General features: G+C 37.6%; 1 protein-coding gene across 2 annotated transcripts in view; it reads right to left on the bottom strand.

Annotated features, from left to right (window-relative positions):
- ARHGAP15 (Rho GTPase activating protein 15) overlaps window positions 1-20578 on the bottom strand; it is a 590409-nt gene that overhangs the window by 109450 nt on the left and 460381 nt on the right. For both annotated transcript variants that reach the window (XM_045559125.1, XM_045559126.1), the window contains exon 12: window positions 18383-18517. In XM_045559125.1, the coding sequence (XP_045415081.1) occupies window positions 18383-18517 (135 nt within the window). The remainder of the gene's footprint in view (window positions 1-18382; window positions 18518-20578) is intronic.

Consider the following 20578-nt stretch of genomic DNA (forward strand, 5'->3'; position numbering starts at 1 on the left):
TTTTCTGGTTTGCTCTCCAAACTCCATAGACCTTTTTTTTTCCCAAACTATTATGGAGTTACAAATATTTTTGGTTACATGGATTGCTTTTGCAATGCTAAAGTTAGGGTTAAGAGTGTGCCTGTCATCCAGATAGGCTTGTACCTGTTAGATAGGCCCCCCTGCTTGATTTCCTTTGAGATTTACTTCCCTCTATGCACATGTGTGCTCATCAGTTAGTTCCAATTTAATAGTGAGCACATGTGGTGTTTGTTTTTCCATTCTTCACTTAGGATAATGGTCTCCAGTTCCATCCAAATTGTTGCAAAAGGCATTACATCATCCTTCTGCATGGCTGAGTAGTACTCCATGGCATTCATACACCATATTTTGTTAATCTACTTATGAATTGAACTCTTATTGCCTCCTTCATGAAGTCTTCCCAAACACTACACTTTTATCTCTCCATTCTGTAGAACATTTATTGTCTTCATCACATATTGTGCAGCTAGATCAAATGTGGTCACATATTCTCCAGTTCAGGGATTATACCTCATACTTCTTCAGTACGCTCCTCAAGGAATGTGCACCTTGACTTGGGGCAAGGTGCTATGATGTCAATGTACTAAGAGGAGGAAGAGCTGCTTTCCTCCTATTGGGCTCCACCAAGGAGAAAGGACCAAAATCCATGGTTCCCAAATCTGACTACACACCAGAATCACCTTAGGGTTTGCTCGTGGCTTTTTAGTAAAAATTTCTAAACCTCACAATGCATCAGTGTCAATCAGGGTGGGTCCAATAATCTGTTTCTACAAAGGTGATTTGGGTCAAATCCAGGTTTAACAGCCCCTGGAGTAACTGAATCTGAAATCCCTTCCAACATTGTCTACTCACCCTCTTCTTACACTTTTGTTTTTATTTTTTAAATTTATTTATTTATTTATTTTTATAGAGATGGGGTCTCACTGTGCTTAGGCTGGTGTCGAACCCCTGAGCTGCAGCTATCCTCCCGCCTCGGCCTCCCAGGAAGCCAGAACTACAGGCATGAGCCACCACACCTGGCCACGCTTTTGTTTTTATCATTACACATATACTTATTCTTAGTGCAGAAAGTCACAGAATTCAGAAAAACAAAAAAGAAAATGAAGGAACAAAGGCTGTACAATCATTCAGAGACAACCCCTGCTAATATTTTGAAGTAAACCTTGCATTCTTTTCTCTGTATACAAATATTTACATAGACATTTTAAAATAGGTTCATCCTATACATGCCACATTATGCTTGTGCTCTTTTAAAATTTATTGGTGTTTTACCTTGTGACATAATGTTTTCTATGGCACAATTTAACAACCATGTAATATTTCAGTAGATAAATGGGCCATAATTTAATCTTCCCTAAGTTTGTATGTGTATGTCTACATTTTCCAGTATTATAAATAACATTTTGAGGGGCAAGTTTGTACACATTCTTGTGCACATCTCTGAAAATTTCCTAAGGTAAATTTCTAGCATATGTAATTGCCAGTAGGAGGTATGTACATTTTTAAGGCTTTTGATATAAATAGATAAAATACCCTTTGGCTGGCATTTCATTTATAGCCAAGTGTCATATCATAACCAGTTCTTTACAGGTAGCATCAACGTATACCCTTATTGCATACTTTACTGCGTGGAAATTGCATCTTTTGTTAAGGTTACTAAATTTATTGGCTATCTTCCCTTCAGGTTGCCACCAATGTTAGAGAAAAGAAAACTTCAAAATAATTAATCTCCTCAAGTACCCTTTGCTGAGATGTAATATGAAAGCTAAAAACCTGGAGCAGGAGAATGCTATTTTCTTGTGTGATACCTTATTCTGGCCATCTGTTGAACAAATATCTGGTTCCAAATGATGTCAATTAAAACTGATGGCAAGTCTTAATAACTTTTGCTTGTGAATATCAGCAAGAACAACACAGTGTTGCTCATCCTGTCAGTTATGGCAGTTGAGGTACCTCCAAACTTTACATGAATGCATAGAAGTTTTTTTTTTTTTTTCTCTATCTCTTTTGGTCTGTAACCTCTCAGCACTGGTGATCCAGAACACCCACTGCTAAGCAAATATGCAAAATGCAGTGCTGCTTAGCATTGGGAAATCCCTAAATCTGGTGCCAAGAAGTTCATAAATATAGTAATGGACCCTCCTATATCAAAAGTGAGCACTGTTTAACGGCACAAGTAGGAACAGCCTTTGGGATGCTTTGCAGCTGGAGTTGTTCCACTGCGAGAGAATGAAAACTTCATGATGGTAGTTGTATCACTAGTTCCTGGAAAGGCAATCTACTTCAGTTTATAAAATAAACTAAAGGGAATGGTTGCTCACACATGGTCCTGATGCCACCGACATAAGAAACACAGCAACAGGAGCAGTGAAGTAGGAATTTGGTGGCAGATGGTCAGGTCTGCAGGAAGTGTCCACCCAGCTTTGTTTGGCCCATATTCTGAAACAACTAGAATAAACACTTAGTGTCATAATTTATAAGCATATCAGTACCAATAAATCAGAATCATGCAAACAGTCATGTTTATTATATTCTTGTTGCTTAATATTCATGACAGTAATTTATTTTTATAGTACAGTTTCACTGTTCTCTCCACCATTGCTCTGCATTTAAGTCTGGAAAGTTGAATTAGCAGGAGTTCAGGTAACCCTTTGAAGACTGCAAAAGTTCACTAGCCTGTTCAAAATACTTTATTTGCTCATTTCATTTTCCCCCTTTTCTCTCATATACCTTTTAACCACCCAGAGGAAGTCTCTGTAAATAACCTGGTAGTACTAATTTGGCACACAGAAAATATGAAGAGTTGAATCCACATAGTCCTCTGATAATAGCTGTGTAACAGAGCTCAGAAGGCAGATAAGAATATTTGGAGAGATGTGAGCAGTTAATTCTTAAATTTACTGTCAACAAAATGGATTAAATTAAGCAGAGTTTCCACCTCTCTCATTCACCTACTTGCCACCCATGGCTCCTACTCCCCAGTTCAGCAGTTTGGGATCATTGCTGCTAATTACTTTGGATTGTTCAAGGAGGAATTACATGAAACAACCTCCACAAAGCACGTTGTTTCTTAAATTCATTTAGTGCTGGAGCTACAAAGATGAGTAAGACATGGTTCCTACCCCAGAGATGCTTAAGTCAGATTAAGGGATGAAAAACAATATTGTACCGGTCTGTATCCAGACATGAGACAACTTACACTCAGTTTTATACTTAAAAAGTCAGGAAAGAAAATTTATGATTAATCACCAGAAAAAGGTGTCACAAACATACAGGCCCAAAAAACCAATTTTATTAAAAAAAATTCTCAATTAATGATATTCTTTTTGATCCTTTTTGGATGTTTGCTGTGTTTCAACAAAAACGTTAAGCATTTTTTAAAAAGAAGAATACCATCGAATGCGAGTAGACACAGTATTAGTATTTTAATTATAATTGGGCTGTTTTTACTGTGGGTATGGAGGGTTGAAATAATGACTTTATTTTATAGACTCCAAGAAAATACTTTTCTAGCACATGACCCATGTGACACTTTGTTGTAGTTCTACCTTTCAATTAAATAACACATGAAGAAAGATGTAAGAAATGTTACGTTATTTCCTAATTTACTTGCTGGAAATTGTAATAAGGACATGGTACCTAGTGTCCACTTACACTTTAAGCATTTAGAAAACGAGGAGCTTATTGCTAACTTGGTTGTTGTTGTTTTCTTCTAGTGAAGTATTTTGCACAAAATAGGTGGTCTTAACTAACATTCCTAGAAGATAAATATTTGTTACAAATAAATTTACATACCCTTTAACCCTCTCCATCTGCTAGGTGTGTTTGAACTTCACTGGTGCTTTATTTTAGTTTTAAAAGCTTTTCCAGTGACCCAGGCACAAGAATAAGTACCTGTAATGTTGCCTTGGATACAGAGAATAATAAAAAAATTGTTGGATTTGTTTTAAAATGAATAGTCAAGATAGAAGCCTTTCTTAAATAAATAATGAGGCTTTGAAACCATGCGTATGAGTAGAGAAATTCATTCATGTTCTTTTTGGTTTCCTCACATTGTAGTTTGCAGTAACATAGAGTCTTTATCTGAACCATATCTGAATCTACTAATTGTCTCAGTTCTAAATAGACATTTGTTATCATTTGTCCAATTTAGATGAGAATTATAGTTTTTTGGTTAAGAGTAACATCTTTGGGATCTTCCAGTTCTGGGTTCAAATTCCAGCTCTGTTAACTGCCCACCTGGTAGCCTTAGACATGCTATTTAATATTGATTAGTTTCCTGGATTGAGATAACGGGAATAATAATATTGACCACAAAGAAGTGTTACAAAAATTAAATGGTGAAATGTACACATAGAGCACTTGTCAATATATAAAGGAAAGCATGATAAATATACTATAAATTAGAGCTATAATTATACACACAGTTCTGAGGTTTATTTATATCACCACTAGTCCATTAATTTACAATATTTATGATTCAAATTCTTTCCAAAAATTGTCCAAAGGTCTAGAGAACTTCACTTTGCAAATTTGGAATTTTCTCTTTTCTATAATTTTTCTTACTGGCACAATATTTGAAGTTCTTCTCAAAATGTTGTAAATTGTTATCTCTAACTGCTTCATTGTTCCAAATGGTCTTACTGTTTGTATTGTATGATGTTGAAATGTATTTGAGGACCTAGATGTGGACATAGAAGACAAACTGCTCATGTTTATAAATGTCACAATAGTGGGAGGAAGGATGAATGGATTTATAGTGAAAAACTTGGGTTTGGGTCCTAGTTCCAGTAGTTATGAGACTCTGGTGAGATAAATCTTCTGAATATGTGAAACTTAAAGCAAAACTCTCTTGTTGGTGTCATTGTCTTGACAGGCTGGAATTGTGAGACGGGCACAATGGTACAGGGTTGCATGCACGTTTCTGCATGTAAGTTTAAAAATGTGTAAACTTATATGAGAGAGAAATGGGTTAAAGTGACACTTGGGACTGTAAATTCAATTTTAGATCCCAATAATATATTTGAACAATATTAATAAAGAGCTAATTAAATTTTGCATTGCAGTAATAGGAAGATATTGCCAGAATAAAAGAGGAAATTATTCTGTACTGATAAAGTTGCACACCTAAAACACTCCATTGAAGTATGATTTCTGTTGTGAATGGAATGTTTGTGTCCCCCCAAATTCATACGTTCAACCCCTAAAGCCCCATGTGAAGGTATTTGAAGGTGGGGCCCTTAAAAGGGAATTAGGCTTAGATGAGGTTATGAGTGTGGGGCTCCCATGATGGGATTAGTGCCCTTATAGAAAACAAAGAGACCAGAGCTCATCCTCTGGCATGTGAGGACACAATGAGAAGGTGGCCATCTGCTAGACAGGGTAAAGACCCTCACAAGAATCTGATAAGGCTGGTGTCCTGATCTTGGACTTTCAGCCTCAGAATTTCTATTGTTTAAGCCATCTAGTCTCTGGTTTTTGTTATAGTAGCCTGAGCAGCCTTAGTGAACTAAGACAATTTCCAAACTTTAGAAGGGCACACTTGGAGGAGTATGATCTTGGTGCTGAAGGGTCTGTAAACTTCTATTCATGAAAAATTACTGAAAGAGCAGAGAAAGAAAGGAGAACACTGAATGGGCGCTGCAGGTTTCACTTTAGATATTTTTCAAAATATTAAGGAGCTATTAAAGAAAGATGCTGCTGGAAGTCCGACAGTGACTGATGTGGTTTAGTTACGCTCTAGTTCAGTGGTCTCTAACCTTTTTGGCACCAGGGACTATTTTCATGGAAGACAACTTTTCCATTGACCTGGGAGGGCAGCGGGGGAGATAGTTTTGGGATGACTCAAGTGCATTACATTTATTGTGCACTTTATTTCTACTATTATTACATTGTAATATATAATGAAATGATTATACAACTCACCAGAGATTGGGGACCCCTGCTCTAGCTGGTCTGTCTTTCCCCTTACTGGAGCTTTCTGCTTGGCTGATGCTGCTCCATGTTCATTCAGAGGTCCCCCTCTCAGAAGCCCCGGGCATTAAAGATCTAAGCCTTGTAGACAGGGGTTTCTAAGGTCTTTCTGGGTCTAATATTCGCTCATGATCACTCCATTTTTTCTGACTTTTTCTAAAACATTTTCATAACACAGCACAAAGAAATAGAAATTTCTAAAAATATTAAGTAATGGTTCCTTTTAGGTGTCAATTAGATATTCAGAGAATAATACATAAAAGGTGTCAAAGGATAATCTTACCATTGTGCTTAGAGTAAGGGGCCTGGAAGAGGAGCTCAAAAGATTGTTGCTTTTATCTGTTGGTAAGATACTATCCACCTGCAACTAGCAGGACAGATGGCACTAATTAGATCTGCCCATCCGTTACTTGGCAGAGGAATGGGCTTGAGATCTGAAAGGGTCAACCTTTCGCCTGCTGGAACTCAAGGTGAGAAGAAAAAGAGAAAGGGGCCAAGAGCTGACTGTCTGGTTAGACAGTAATCATGGACGCAGGCTTTAGGCATTTGACCTTTTAGAGTTTCAATTTTGGAAAGATAAAGGCGTTGTATGAAATGAAATCATCAGAAGCAGGGGTGGGGAGGAAGTACAAATTTCAATGGAAAACAATCCATAAACCAATGAAAGGAAGGAACTCTCATAATCCAACATAACTTTTTATACTTCATGGATTTAAAAAAATATGTTTGCCTTTATCCTTCCAAGCATATTACTTTTACTCTTAAAACCAGCACTGCTACTTGTTTTCTATAAAAGTATGTTCATTTTCCAGGTTTCTGTTTCCAGAAGTGTAGGTAGAAAATGTATGAGTCAATCCTTAGAGGAAAATTCCATTCTCCAAACCATGGTGGTTCTCAGCACTCATGTTCCTCTGCTCCACCATGAGCAAAATTCCCCCAGGACATTTACAATACTCCAGCAGCCCTGACATTCAAAGTTTAACCCTGCAGAGCACGGAGAGAGCCCAAGGAAGAAAAGCCACATTTCAAGGAGCCCATGATATTCTGAGAAACTATTTGAAGAAAATTCTTTTATTGACAGAGTGGTGGAGGACTAGAGGAAGGACAAGTTCTTGAGCAAATGAGAAGGTGTAACTGAGTGTGAGCAAACAAGAGAGAACAGGGTAAGGGATCACTTCTTACTCCATAGCAGGCTTTGAAAATAGCTCACGAGAGGTTAATACGAAAGTTCTTTAGAGAGAATTGTTAAAAAAATAGAGGCTATCTTTTTAAAGCTAGAATATAATATTGTAATGTGATAACTAAAAAAACAAAGTGAAACATTTCAGGTTTGGGAAATGATGTCTGTGTGTGTGTGTGTGTGTGTGTGTGTGTGTGTGTGTCTGCCTGTCCCTGTGTTTATATGTATGTATATGAGGAAAGATGATTCTTTGTTGATTACAGTTTAGTTGATAACTCTTTGAACATTCTTATCTTTGAGAAAGATCTACAATGTTGCAAATTTGCCAGCTGGGAGAAGGCATTACTTTGGAGTTGTCTCTTCTGGTGCCACTGTGAACATCACAGATGTGCTGATACCTAATAGAAGCAAGGCAGCAGCAGGATGGAGAAGCTAGACAACCTCTGGGTTATGATTTAAAACGTTAAGTTCTATAATAAAGTGATATGCTTTGGACTATCAAATGGGTTTGGGTCTGGGAATGGCTGGCAGAATGAAGGAAAAATGTCATGAAATAAAGAAAGAAAATAGGAGTTCCTGGATCGTTAAGCAAGAGAATATCCTATAATATTATCTTAAACATGTGTGGTGGTGTTTGGAATTCTAGAAACAAAATATTAAATCGGAATGAAGATGGCCACTTCCAGATGTATCACTCGAGACAGCTTTACTGGAGAAGTGGAAAGACTAGTGGAGAATGGACAGCAAGGTCCTCTAAGACTGTGATCTTAAGGAAAGTCTGCTTATACTCTTGATAGGACGCTACCAGCTGACGTTCTCTGAATATCGTGTGCCAGGAACTCTGTAAATAAGTGCTTTGTCATGATAAGCACGTCATGAAATTCTTTTTATAATCTCTATGGGGAAGATATTTAATTTTTCCACCCATTTTATAGGTGTGGAAGTGGAGGCCTAGCGAGATTAAGAATTCGTTCCAGGTCTTACAGGTAGTGAATAGTGGAGTCAGGATTTGAATAGAGGCGGTGGTGTGTGCTGCAGATGGACACTTTAGCTTAGCTGATTAGACTTTGCTGAGAAGTTGACATGTGAGTGGTAAATCTGGTAAAGCACATTTCAGTAAAGAGAGGGGGCAATCAAAGACCCTCAATGTGCCCGGGCTATTCAAAGAAGAGCCAGGATACCAATGTGCTGGAATGCCACGCGCAAGGCACAGAACAGTGAACAATGAAGTTGGAGAGCTTGTGGGTGACCAGATCATATAGGGCTTTGAAGACCTTGGAAGAAATTTGGCTTTTCCTTGAAATGCAAGTCAGCTACATCAGTTTGCCTACCTTTGTAATAAAACCATGCTGGATTGGCAAGAGAAAAAAGTTATGGGAAAAGTAGGAGAGGCCATTCTCCTGAGATGTGGCTAGAGTCAGAGTCAGGGGTTGGTGGGCAGAGGGTGTTTTGGAAGACTCATCAGCAGTGATCACAATGAGGTGTGGACCCAAAAATGTGAAATGAGGCAGAAGCCTCAGTGTAGGATGAAAGGCCACAAATCTTCAGTTTCATTAGGATCTATTGATGCAATGAACCTAATGACACTCAAATCCACCGTTAGGGGAATGGGTCAAGATAACTGTTTGCCACTGAGGTGTTGAGAAATTCTGCATTTTGTGATCTATTTTTTTTGAAAACATGTCTATTCAGTAGAAGTAGGGATGCTCAGGAAGCTGACTCATGAAGGCTGCCTGGCTGATTGCTCAGCTTGGAAAGTTTATTGCTTGAAAAAGTGACCTCAAGGATATGGGAGAAAGGAGTGCAAGTAAAATAAAAGTTTTAAGGAAAAGCAAAAAGACAAGCACCACATTTTCTAATGGAGCTGATGTCTTACCACTCAATTAATTTCAGAGTCAAGGCCCAATTTTAATTCTGAATCACCTTCTAATTTTACTTATAAAAGACTTTTCATTAAGCCAAATTAAGTGGATGGAAGTCCAGTTGTTTATTGTCTAGCACTAAACCATTCCTACAAAAAGACACCTGTGCAAGCCATTTGGCTCTAGTCAACTATTTTTTTTTTCAATTTAATTATGAATATAATTAGAATGAGTTAAGAGACAGGCTAGGCATCAGCCATAAAATTTCCAGTTTGCTAACACACACATACACTCACACACCAGATAAAAAGCAACCACAACAAAAAACCCACCAACTCTGTGAGAATGTTAGCTTGCAATGGAAACTCTAAAAAGAGAAACTTTATGAAATTTACCTTTATTTCAATTTCAAATTTCCTTGAAATGGTGCAGTAGAAGATATTTTTATACTATTATACACTATTTTTACATCTCTGGTTTCTTTGTGGTGAACCTTTAAACTCTGCTTTTTACTTTCTCTAGTTTGAGGCAATTTGTCACTATCATGCTTCATGTTTAGCAATTGTTTTTAGTCAAGTGCCTTGCAAGCTCTGTTTCTTTTCTCCCAAAGAGTGTCATCATGGAGTTGATGATGCATCAGAAATAGTTTGACCAAAGGGCAAGATAAAGTCAAGAGTAAAGAAAATATTTGCAAATATACTTGACTGGCTTTTTTCACCCAATTACCTATTGAAAGTATACTTTAGAGGCAAAATAACATGATGGCCATAGAAAAGACCATTAGAACATGCAATTGGTACTTTTTGCCATAGGGCAATGTCTTTAATTTAAATCATTTTTATATGAGGATAGTGTGCCTGACATATACAAGTTGTGTTTAAGGACTAGGCATGGGCTATGCCTTACCTTTGGTTACTAACAACCCACATTTTAATGGTGCTCAGTCAATCTTATGGGTACCATTTCTTACTTTGTTTTTTACTGCTTAATTGATCAGTGTTAAAAAAAACCTGGCATTAATATAAATGCTGCTTTCAAATGTATATGTGACGGCAGCCTTTAAATTGAAGACTTATATGTAACATCATTACTATCTCAATTTAGCACTGGCTTGCCTAATCTCTGTTATATATACACATAGATATGTATATGTAGATGCACATATACACAATGAATACAATATCTAATAAATATTAGATAGATAATGTTTAAATGATGTTTATATATTATTATATACAATATTTACGTATTGAGAAACAGAAAAAGATGACAAAGGAGATGATATTGGAACCATAAGGTTGTTTAGATCAAAGAATTAGCATTGATTGTATTCCCATAGTGGGAAATACATGGAACACTGCTCAGAAGTGGGAGGAAAAGTCATTATTTTTCCACACCAAAGGCAACCTTGAAAACTTACAAATCAACAAATGTAAACTTACATACCCGATTTGATGATTACAACATTGTATTCATGTATTGAAAGGTCATATTGTACCCGTAAACATGTATAATTATTATGTGTCAATTAAAAATAATAATAAAAACAAAAAAAAGCTACAGAAAAAAATTACACACCTTGAGACATGGGATACATTAAAAAGATGCGAAGTTCTAGGAATAACTGTAATGGCTGACATAAAAAAACTCACTGGCTGAGAGTAACAACAGAACACATGTTGAAGAAATAGTATTAGTGCACTTGAAGGCACAGCATGATCCACAAAAGACAAAACTGATAAATTGGACTTCATCAAAATTGAAAATGTCTGCTCTTCTAAAGACAATGTTAAAAGAAGGAAAAAAAAAAGCCATAGAATGGGTGAAACTACCAGCAAATTATATATTATATCTTATTGAAACTCATATCCAGAATATAAGAAGAATTCTTAAAACTCAACAGTAAAAAAAGCAAACAGCCCAATTTTTAAAATAGATAAAGGATTTGAAGGGACACTTAACCACAGAAAATAATGGAACGGCAAATAAATACATGAAAAGATGCTCAGGATCGTTAATCATGAGTAAAATGGAAATTAAACCATGAGATACTACTTCACATCTGTTAGTATGGCTAAAATTAAAAACACTGACCACACCAAGTGGTGCTGAGAATGGGAAGGAACTGGAATTCTCATACACTATTGGCAGGAATTGAAAAATGGTACACCACTTTGGAAACCGTTTTGGCAGTTTCTTGAGAAGTTCAAACACACCTACTATATGAACCAGCTCTTCCACTCTTAAGAATTACCCAAGGTAAATGAAAGTATTTGTCCATACAAAAACTTGTACATGAATGTTCGTGGAAGCTTTATTTCTAGTAGTTGAAAACCAGAAACAACCCAAATGTCCATCAACAGATACGTGGATAAACAAATTGTGTTTTATCCAAATGATGAAATATTACTCATCAATAAAAAGGAGTGGACTCTTGACAAATGTAACAACATGGATAAATCTCAAAATAATTATGCTGAGTGAAAGAAGCCCCTCCCAAAAGAGTACATACTTTATGATTCCACGTACATAAAATTCTAGGAAATGTAAATTAATCCAAAGTGACAGAAAGCAGATCAGTGGTGGCTTGGGAAGGGGTACAGGGGAGCCATGGAGGACAAGGAAGGATTAGAAAGGATCAAGAGGACACTTTGGGGAATGATGGAAATGTTCATTATCTTAACTGTGGTGCATACTTTGAGAAAACTTATCAGAGTGTACACTTTTAAAATGTGAAGTTCATTGCATGTTAATCATACCTCAGTAGAGCTAGAAAAAAATCCTCTATTATTAAAAATTACCAAAATTAGGCCGGGTGCGGTGGCTCACACCTGTAATCCTAGCACTCTGGGAGGCTGAGGTGGGCGGAACCTTTGAGCTCAGGAGTTTGAGACCAGCCTGAGCAAGAGTGAGACCCCATCTCTACTAAAAATAGAAAGAAATTAGCTGGACAACTAAAAATATATAGAAAAAATTAGCCAGGCATGGTGGCATATGCCTGTAGTTCCAGCTACTCGGGAGGCTGATGCAGAAGGATCACTTGAGCCCAGGAATTTGAGGTTGCTGTGAGCTAGGCTGATGCCACGGCACTCTAGCCTGGGCAACAGAGTGACACTCTGTCTCAAAAAAAAAAAAAAAATTACCAAAATTAAAATTAAGAAAGAGAGATGAAGGAAAGGGCAGAAAGGAGAATATGCTCACCTTCCAAAGGGAAGAGTTAGTAGATATTGTTGAATGTCAATAAAATCAGAAATAGAGGTTTAAGCATATTTTTTTTTTTTTTTGAGACAGAGTCTTGCTTTGTTGCCCAGGCTAGAGTGAGTGCCCTGGTGTCAGCCTAGCTCACAGCAACCTCAAACTCCTGGGCTTCAGCAATCCTACTGCCTCAGCCTTCCCGGTAGCTGGGACTACAGGCATGTGCCACCATGTCCGGCTAATCTTTTCTATATATATTTTAGTTGGCCAGATAATTTCTTTCTATTTTTTTAGTAGAGACAGGGTCTCCCTCTTGTTCAGGCTGGTCTTGAACTCCTGACCTCGAGCGATCTACCCGCCTCGGCCTCCCGGAGTGCTAGGATTACAGGCGTGAGCCACCACGCCTGGCCTAAGCATATTATTTATCAACCAAATACAATAACATGACTATTAAATATTGCAGGGAGTGGAGTAGAATCAATTAATATTTCATATTTGATAATAAAAGGTATTATCCATGGTTGATAAACAAAAATTAGAGATATTGTGTAGAGTTATGAAAGTAACCACTAGGAGAGATAAAAATTAAAACTGTTAAATGAGGTTTCCTCTCTTGGTTCGGCCTGGGGATGTGAAGTGATAGTGTGCGATCCATTGCTTTACATTCTGACCTCTTCCATAAGATTCCATTTGTTACACACTGTAATTGTATACAAGTAAATAATTTGTAAAAAAGAATATTAATATAATTAAACTTGAAATAGGAAAATAACATTTTGTATATCTAAATGAATTCCAAAAGGAGATGAGTGAGCAATTGGTTATAGAAATCAGACTGCAGGGTTAACAATGTACTCAGAGCATGGATTAATAAAATGTGGTATACGTAAACCGGGGAGTACTACTCAGCCACAGGAAAAAAACGGTAAACTAATACCTCTTGTATTAACCAAGATGGGACTAGAGACCATTCTTGTAACTCAAGTATCACAGGAATGGAAAAACAAATACCACACATACTCACCATTAAATTAGAACTAATTGATCAACACTTATGGCACATATGGAAATAATGTTCATTGGAAATCAAGCAAGTGGTAGGGGGAAGAGAGTATGGGTAAATTCACACCTAATGGGTACAATGCACACTATTGTACCTGTTAGGTGATGGGGGATGGGCACGCTTATAACTTTGACTCAAATGGTACAAAAGCAATTTATGTAACCAAAATGTTTGTACTCCATAATATTCTGAAATTAAAAAGAACCACAATGTACTCAGAGAAGTCAACATTGAAAGCATTAATGCTTTTAATATCTAGTAGTAAATATCGAAATATTGCTTACTCTTGGAAAGTTCTTTATTTCTAACCTAAAACTATAATACTAGAATTTCTGACCTTTAATTTAATATATGCTCAGTTTAAAAAAAAGAAGAAAGAATTGTTTGTGGTGTTAAATACAATGATATAGAATATATAAGTCTTACAGAGGATGATATAACAGGCAGGTATTTGGCAATAGCTAGTTAGTTATTCCTATGGCAATGTAGGATGATGGAAAGTATTTACATTTTAAAGTCTGGAGTTGAATGCTAAGTCTAATTTTTTGAGCTATGTGAACTTGAGACTCCTCTAAAAAATGGGTCTGTTTTTAAATCATTTATTGAGTGCCTAATATAGAATAAGAAAAATGTTGGTTTATTTAATTCTCATAGTAACTTTATGAGTTAGAACTTATTTTCCACATGATCTTTCCATTTCTTCAGTATTTCCTGCTTTGTTATTCTGAGGATTAATTGAGACAATTATCAGAAATGCCAATGAATTTTTCTCCCCTCTTTCTCTTTCCCAAGAACTTTTGGAAAAATGCAGTTATTAAAACAAAAAAAGACACTGCTTGTTGTCTTTTTTTCTTTGGATCTGTAGAGTTGCCAGAATGAAAAAGATGAGAATAGAGGTAAAGTTAGTACGTTTCCAAGGATTTAGATCTACTGGAAATGTCCAGACCCCCTACAGGCCTCTAGCCACAAGATTGCATCACCTATCATAAAATTCTATGGCTATGTTTTTCTACCAAGTTCACATTTATAGTACTAATAATGCCTTCAGCACAAGTCATTTCCAGGGAATTAAGTCCTTGCAGCCAGTGGGTTAAATCCCCATGAAATAACCTGCCGGTGACCCAATTGGATTGACCTCAAGTACAGAATTTCAGATCAATAGCTGCAGTACTTGGATTCTGAAATATAGAACAATCTCTAGTGTTTTTGTTTGTACCCCAATGAGTATTAACAGACCGGGGATCACTATGGCAATTGCAGGGTCTTGTGATTTTAATGTTTGCTTTTGGTCCAAAAAGAAACTATTTTCAAAAGTAAATGCCTTCTGTTCGGTCCTCTGGAATATGTAATGATGACTTCGAAACATAATGAGAAATAAAGTAATTCAAATGGCACCAGTAGTCATTAATTGCTTGTACTAGAAATAACATTTCCTCCTCAGATGCGAAGCATTCCAGTTGGGTGTAAAATCCCTTTTGTTCCAGCCACCTTTTGACTTGGCCATGAAAAGGTTACAGATCTCTCAATTTGGGCCTAAATAAAAACGTTAAGGATTCACAAACTGGGCTTGTGGGTGAGGCAAGAGAAAAGGGAAATAACATGACAACACGAACCGTGACACTGCTGACATAGTGTTTTGCTCGTGTCTAACCAAACAACAGAAACCACTTCAAGTATGTACACCACCAGAAGGAATCAGTTTGATGCAGAGAACTGATTACCCAAGTGATGAAGAAGCTGAGAGCCAGATAAGGAAGAATGAGGTAAGCCAGAACTTAGCCACAGTGGGAAGCCACTACCTCCTCCAGGCTGGAGGGGCAAAGACAGGAGGAGGGTCTGCATCACCAGGTGGAACCAGAGTGGGCCTGTCCAACTGAAGCTGAAGCCATGGAGGATAAGGAGCCTCAGGCAGAAAAGACTTTGCCTTCGCCTCCCCTGCTGTCTCCTGCCAGTAGCTTCCCCTGGCTGCTACAGCACCTCCAGAGCACCTGCAAAATACAGCTGTAGGGCCAGTCCTCCTACAGCATAGGGAACGGTGAGGGTCTGAGAGCAAAGAGGCCCAGACCCAGCATATATCGTCATGTCCACCTGCAAATTTACTTTACCTGGTTGGTCCCTTTCCATATAAAGCCAATAACTCATGAGTGGACTTGTTGAGCTTCTGTGTAGATTTTATAAGAGGCAACGAGAGCTATGATAAAGCCCTCTGGGACTGGATATGAATGTTCTTATAAATTTGAAAGATTTTTTAGTATAACTGGTGTACAGTGGGATAAAAGTACCTCCTTTAGTGTTTTTTTTTTTTTTACCATTGCTGAGGAACTAGGTGCCTGTTCTCTCATTGCTTAAGGATATTTAAATGTGAATTACAACCTAGAGTTTACCCTGAGTTTAGAACACAAGAACTAACTGCAAGGTTATACCAAAAATACATGGGTTAGTAATGTCTTTGTCCAACATCATAACATATGTCTCAGCCCCACTACCCTGTTGATTAGTCCCTCCAATTTACATATTAAAATATAATGGCACTCTACTATTCTGAGTTAGTTAAGGCAAGGTTGCTGAGTGTCTTAATCCATTTGGGCTGCTATAAATTATAGCATAAACTAGGGAGCTTACAAACAACAGAACAACAGAACTTTTTTTCTCACAGTTAGTTCTGAAGGCTGGGAAGGCCAAGATCAAGCCAACAGCAGATTTGGTGTCTGGTGAGGGCCTGCTTTCTGGTTAACAGAGAGCAACTTCTAGCTGTGTCATCTCATGGTGGAAGAGAAGACAGGTCTCTCTAGGGCCTCTTGTGTAAGGTCAATAATCCCATTCATGAGGGCTGTGCCCTCATGTCCTAATCACCATTGAAAGCTCCCATCTCCTAATACCATCACCTTGGGGCTTAGGATTTCAACATATAAATTTTGGTGGGACATGAACATTCAGCCCACAGCACTGAGTTTGAATTTCCTTGCCTTGTGCAAAGAAGGAAATACTCTCCTGTCTTTTCTCTTTCAAATTACATTCTCAAACAAAGCTCATCTGGAGAAACATTGTTAGCACTGCTTGTATAGCCTCTTACATTTTTAAAGGACTTTCTTTAGTACTTTCTCATTCATTCCCACCATAACCCATTTTATGTGTTAGCAGAAACTCTTGCCGTACCCACCAGCCCCAATACCATGCTGCCTGCCTCAACTCTGCCTTGTTCAGTTCTGACTATGCCTGTATTTCTGAAATTCTGTCCAATTTGGACCTAAGTCTACGATATCCCAGAGAAGGTTCTACTCTTTACGGAAGTTCAAGGGATGTACCCTTACAGGGGTTCTGAGGGCCTGCTTTCCATTCCTCTTAAGCTAAAAGAATGACTTTCCTAACTTCTTTAGAATCAAGTGAACTGAAGGATACTTAAATGATGGATTATCCTATACTATACCCTCAAATCAGAACATATTCAACTATGTTTCCAAATAAGATAATCCTTACTTGGAGGTATGGAGATTGTGAGGTGAAATTTGCATGACTCCTTTAAATGTGCACAGAGGTAGGTACTCAAATGCAAGGCCCTCCAATTTCCTGTCAGAACACTGTCCTAACATCCTGAGTTGGGTTGGCCATGCTTGCTTGTTTCAAGAATAAGCTGTTATGGAAATGCCTGCTTGTTTATTTTTCCTTTGTTCCTTGTTTTTAAATGAAGTTTAAGAGAGCCTGGGAATTATATCAATAAAATATTGCTCTTCTTGAGAAGTGGTAGCCTCATGAAATGAAAAGTCATGACAAGGGATAAGAAGAGCTCCAGTCTCATCTTAAAACTCGTAATTAGAGAACTGTTACTACATTAAACAACAACAACAACAGCAGCCACAGCAACAACAAAATCTGAAATTGTGAGCAGACACTAAGAGAAAAACCTTGGGAGAAAAACCTGTTCTTTATTCTTCTTGATACCATTTTGCCAGAGCTTTAAATAAGTGTGAAGACTTTTGTGAACGAAAAACAGAATAAAAGGACATGTGGAGGGGCTGTTCTCCAACATGGGCCCCCAAACCCCCACTCCCACCAATGGGAACACTGCACATGCACACATAGACGTCCAAGATCAGACCTCCTAAGTAGAGCATTTTTTTCTTGGAGATTTGTCTCATTGGGACTTTAATTAAGCTCCTGCCAGGCTTGCAAGCTTTTTAATTTTACCTTTCTTTCTTCTTTCTTTTTCCTCCTAAATCAGCTTGCTTGCCAGGAAACTTTTTCTGAGCTGTCACAGTTATGGTAAGCATACCCTGAGATATTAAGCTTAAAGATGTACTGGTAGCTACTTCTCCAAGATGCAATAGCAGAAGGTCCCTTGCATTTGGAAAACATTTCATTTATTCATTCATTCATTCATTTATTTTTACTTAAGTGTGTGTGTATGTGTTTGTGTGTGTTTTATGAATAAGAAGATAACAGAAAAGGAAGCTTCATAGAGTATACATTGACTACTGGTTGGTAAGAGATATAACTTACTCCCCTCCAAAAAAAAAAGTCATTAGGCTAACAGGAAATACTTGCCATTGCTTAATTTGATATTCACACTGCTCATAAGCAAATTGTAGCTGATTATTTACTAGTGTTGGTGAGCGAAGGGTGAGTAAGTCAAGAGAATGTGATGCCTCAGTTGAGGATTTAACACATATTTAATGTAATGTAATATTTAATTTACTTACATTCCTTTTTAAGATCTCTTTGTACTCAAACTCACTGCAATTCTGAAAGTATAAATGCAGACACTAGGGGTGCAAAAGGTGACCCTTTTAAAGCAGTTTCCATGAGAAGGTACAATTTCACTTGAGGAGGCTTAGTTAAATTGCCCCTCCCTAAGTAGGATGCCATATTCTCTTTTTTCTTAATTAAAAAAATAAAAAACAACCTCAGATAATATTGCAGGGCCAGAAATAAAACAACCCACCAAAAACACAAAAACTAAAACGAAAGATATGGAGCATCGGGGAAATTATCTGTTCCCCATGGTTATTATTATCATCATTCTTATTATTTACTTAATAATTCCACGATGCCAGGTTATTCTACCAACTGCTCCTTTTGTGGGGTACTTACTGATCGCCTCCACAAACCGCTCAAAGAAACTGTAAGGGAAGAGCGGCTCAGGCAGCTCCCGGAAAAACATCTTCAGTGCTCCGGTGACAACGTGGATGTCCTCCCACTGGCTGTCGTCCAAATTCAGCTTCTCTTCTGGGAAAACACGAGGAGAAATGGAACAACTGGTTTTAATGAAACAATTACAAGACACTAATTATTATGTTAATGTTTGCCTACTATCATCAGCAACCGTTAACAGCCTTCTGTACCTAGAGGTTTGGTGCTGTGCATGGTTTTTTTTTTTTTCCCCTTTTTCCGCAGGAAGGGAACATTTTCAATGGAATACCATCTGTAGGAATGCAGCTAACAAAAAAACAAGAGACACAAAGAGACAGTGCCATTGACACAGTATGTCAGATACATTTATTCCCATAATGCATCAGTATGAAAATTAGCATCACAGCTCAACATGATTCAAAGCTATTTGGTTTTGAGGCCGAGGGGCTAAGAGTTGCCAATGATGGCCGGCTCAAGGGACCGGCCTAAAGGCCTTGCTGAGCCAACAGGAGACATATGCTAAACATGGCAATAGAAAATGAGTTATTGCTTTACATGTGTTAGCCTTGCTATGTACAAGGGAATAATGGGTAACACTTTTTTCCCTTTTTTTGCCGGAATATAAAGTCAGCAAGGAATAGAATACTGAGTGAGAAAAGGATATTAATTCCTTCTTACTGCTTCAAAAATATCTTTTTTTTAGTTCTCATCTCAGTGAGGAAAATATGCCCAGCAACAATATTAGACAGACCCCTGTTGGCCTATGTAGGCTATGCAAAGCTGTCAAAAATGATAACACACTAAAGACAAACCACAAGTGCTTACCAACTCTTTTTAGCAACAGAAATGTTTGCTTTTGAAGCTTGAGTGAGTGGAGACGTTGAAATATTAAAGGAAGTAAATGCCAAAACGAAAGTTTTAGTAGAAATAAAATGTGCTGGGCAATTATTTTTGTCCTTTTCACCCTCAATATGAATGTCTGGAGTCATTCTTACCCACGAAGTGGTTGTATTAGTGTCTAAAAGTGACATCTTTACATACAATTAGAAGGGAGCAAGGCACAAAGGCATTGCTGTTGATCCATAGGATGTGTCTTTTGAAATGTGCAACATGGAAAATATTTTGGATTCTGGGCCTAATAAAAACTAAAACTAATCATTTTAGATGATCTGGGGGTTAACTGAAAAGCAAAGAATCCTGGCAAGCACTTAACAGGTATTGGTCAACTGGAATTTTGTTTCTTTACTAATGTTTGGGCTCACATTCACATGCCCCCTCAGTGTCAGTTTTATGAATGCAGAGGAGCATTTCGCACCAAAAATATGAGAAAAGCTGAGAATTGTCACCGTAGGGATTCTCTGCATGGGCTGTTTTGCTAATAGTGTTCATGTCCTTTTAAAAATATTAGCCCAAATCTTTATCAGATCTGTTCTTTCAAAAGAAACAATTATTTCCAGCACTGGTAAGTGATGTTCCTGCTCAATAGAATGTTTGCAAAGAGAAGAAATGGAGGTGGATCTGTTTATTTCAGATGGGCTATTTTCTTCTTCCCCTTCGGTCTTCATTCCTACCTCAATCATAACACAATAATATGATCCACAACAAAATCAGCAGAGGAGACCTTCTTTCTGCCCTGCAATCATTTTTGATTGATTGTATTTCAACAATTAGTCTTTTATTTGGCTACACACTATTGAAATAGGCCGACAGCATCTTAGCAGGCCAGCTTTAAACAGTCAACTGTTAACAATAGCATCAAAAAGGGAGACCTGATGGGGTTTACTGTCACTTTAAAGAACGGGGTTTTCACATTGTTGAAATCTGTCAGATATTTTGAAATGTCCCTCTCACTATGGTGCCACACCCCCTGCGTGCCCTTATAATAAAATTGGTTTTACTCCTGATTAAATCATTTTCTCCCTACCCACTACCATACTTCTCATAATGGACCTGTGCGCTCTACAGCTGGTGTTCTTCCCATGGTACCAATTCTTACTTTATCTTTTAAGCACTTTGCTGCTAAGATCTCATGCAGAGTGCTTATGTTTTGTTAAGAGCTTCATTCTTAGAGAAATAGCTTAACACATGTTCTAAAAATGTTGTACAACTTATTGCTTAAAACACATTTAGAAAATGTATAAGTACTGTAGCTTTGGC

This window comes from Lemur catta, chromosome 8, assembly GCF_020740605.2.
Source record: "Lemur catta isolate mLemCat1 chromosome 8, mLemCat1.pri, whole genome shotgun sequence".
NCBI classification, from domain to species: domain Eukaryota; kingdom Metazoa; phylum Chordata; class Mammalia; order Primates; family Lemuridae; genus Lemur; species Lemur catta.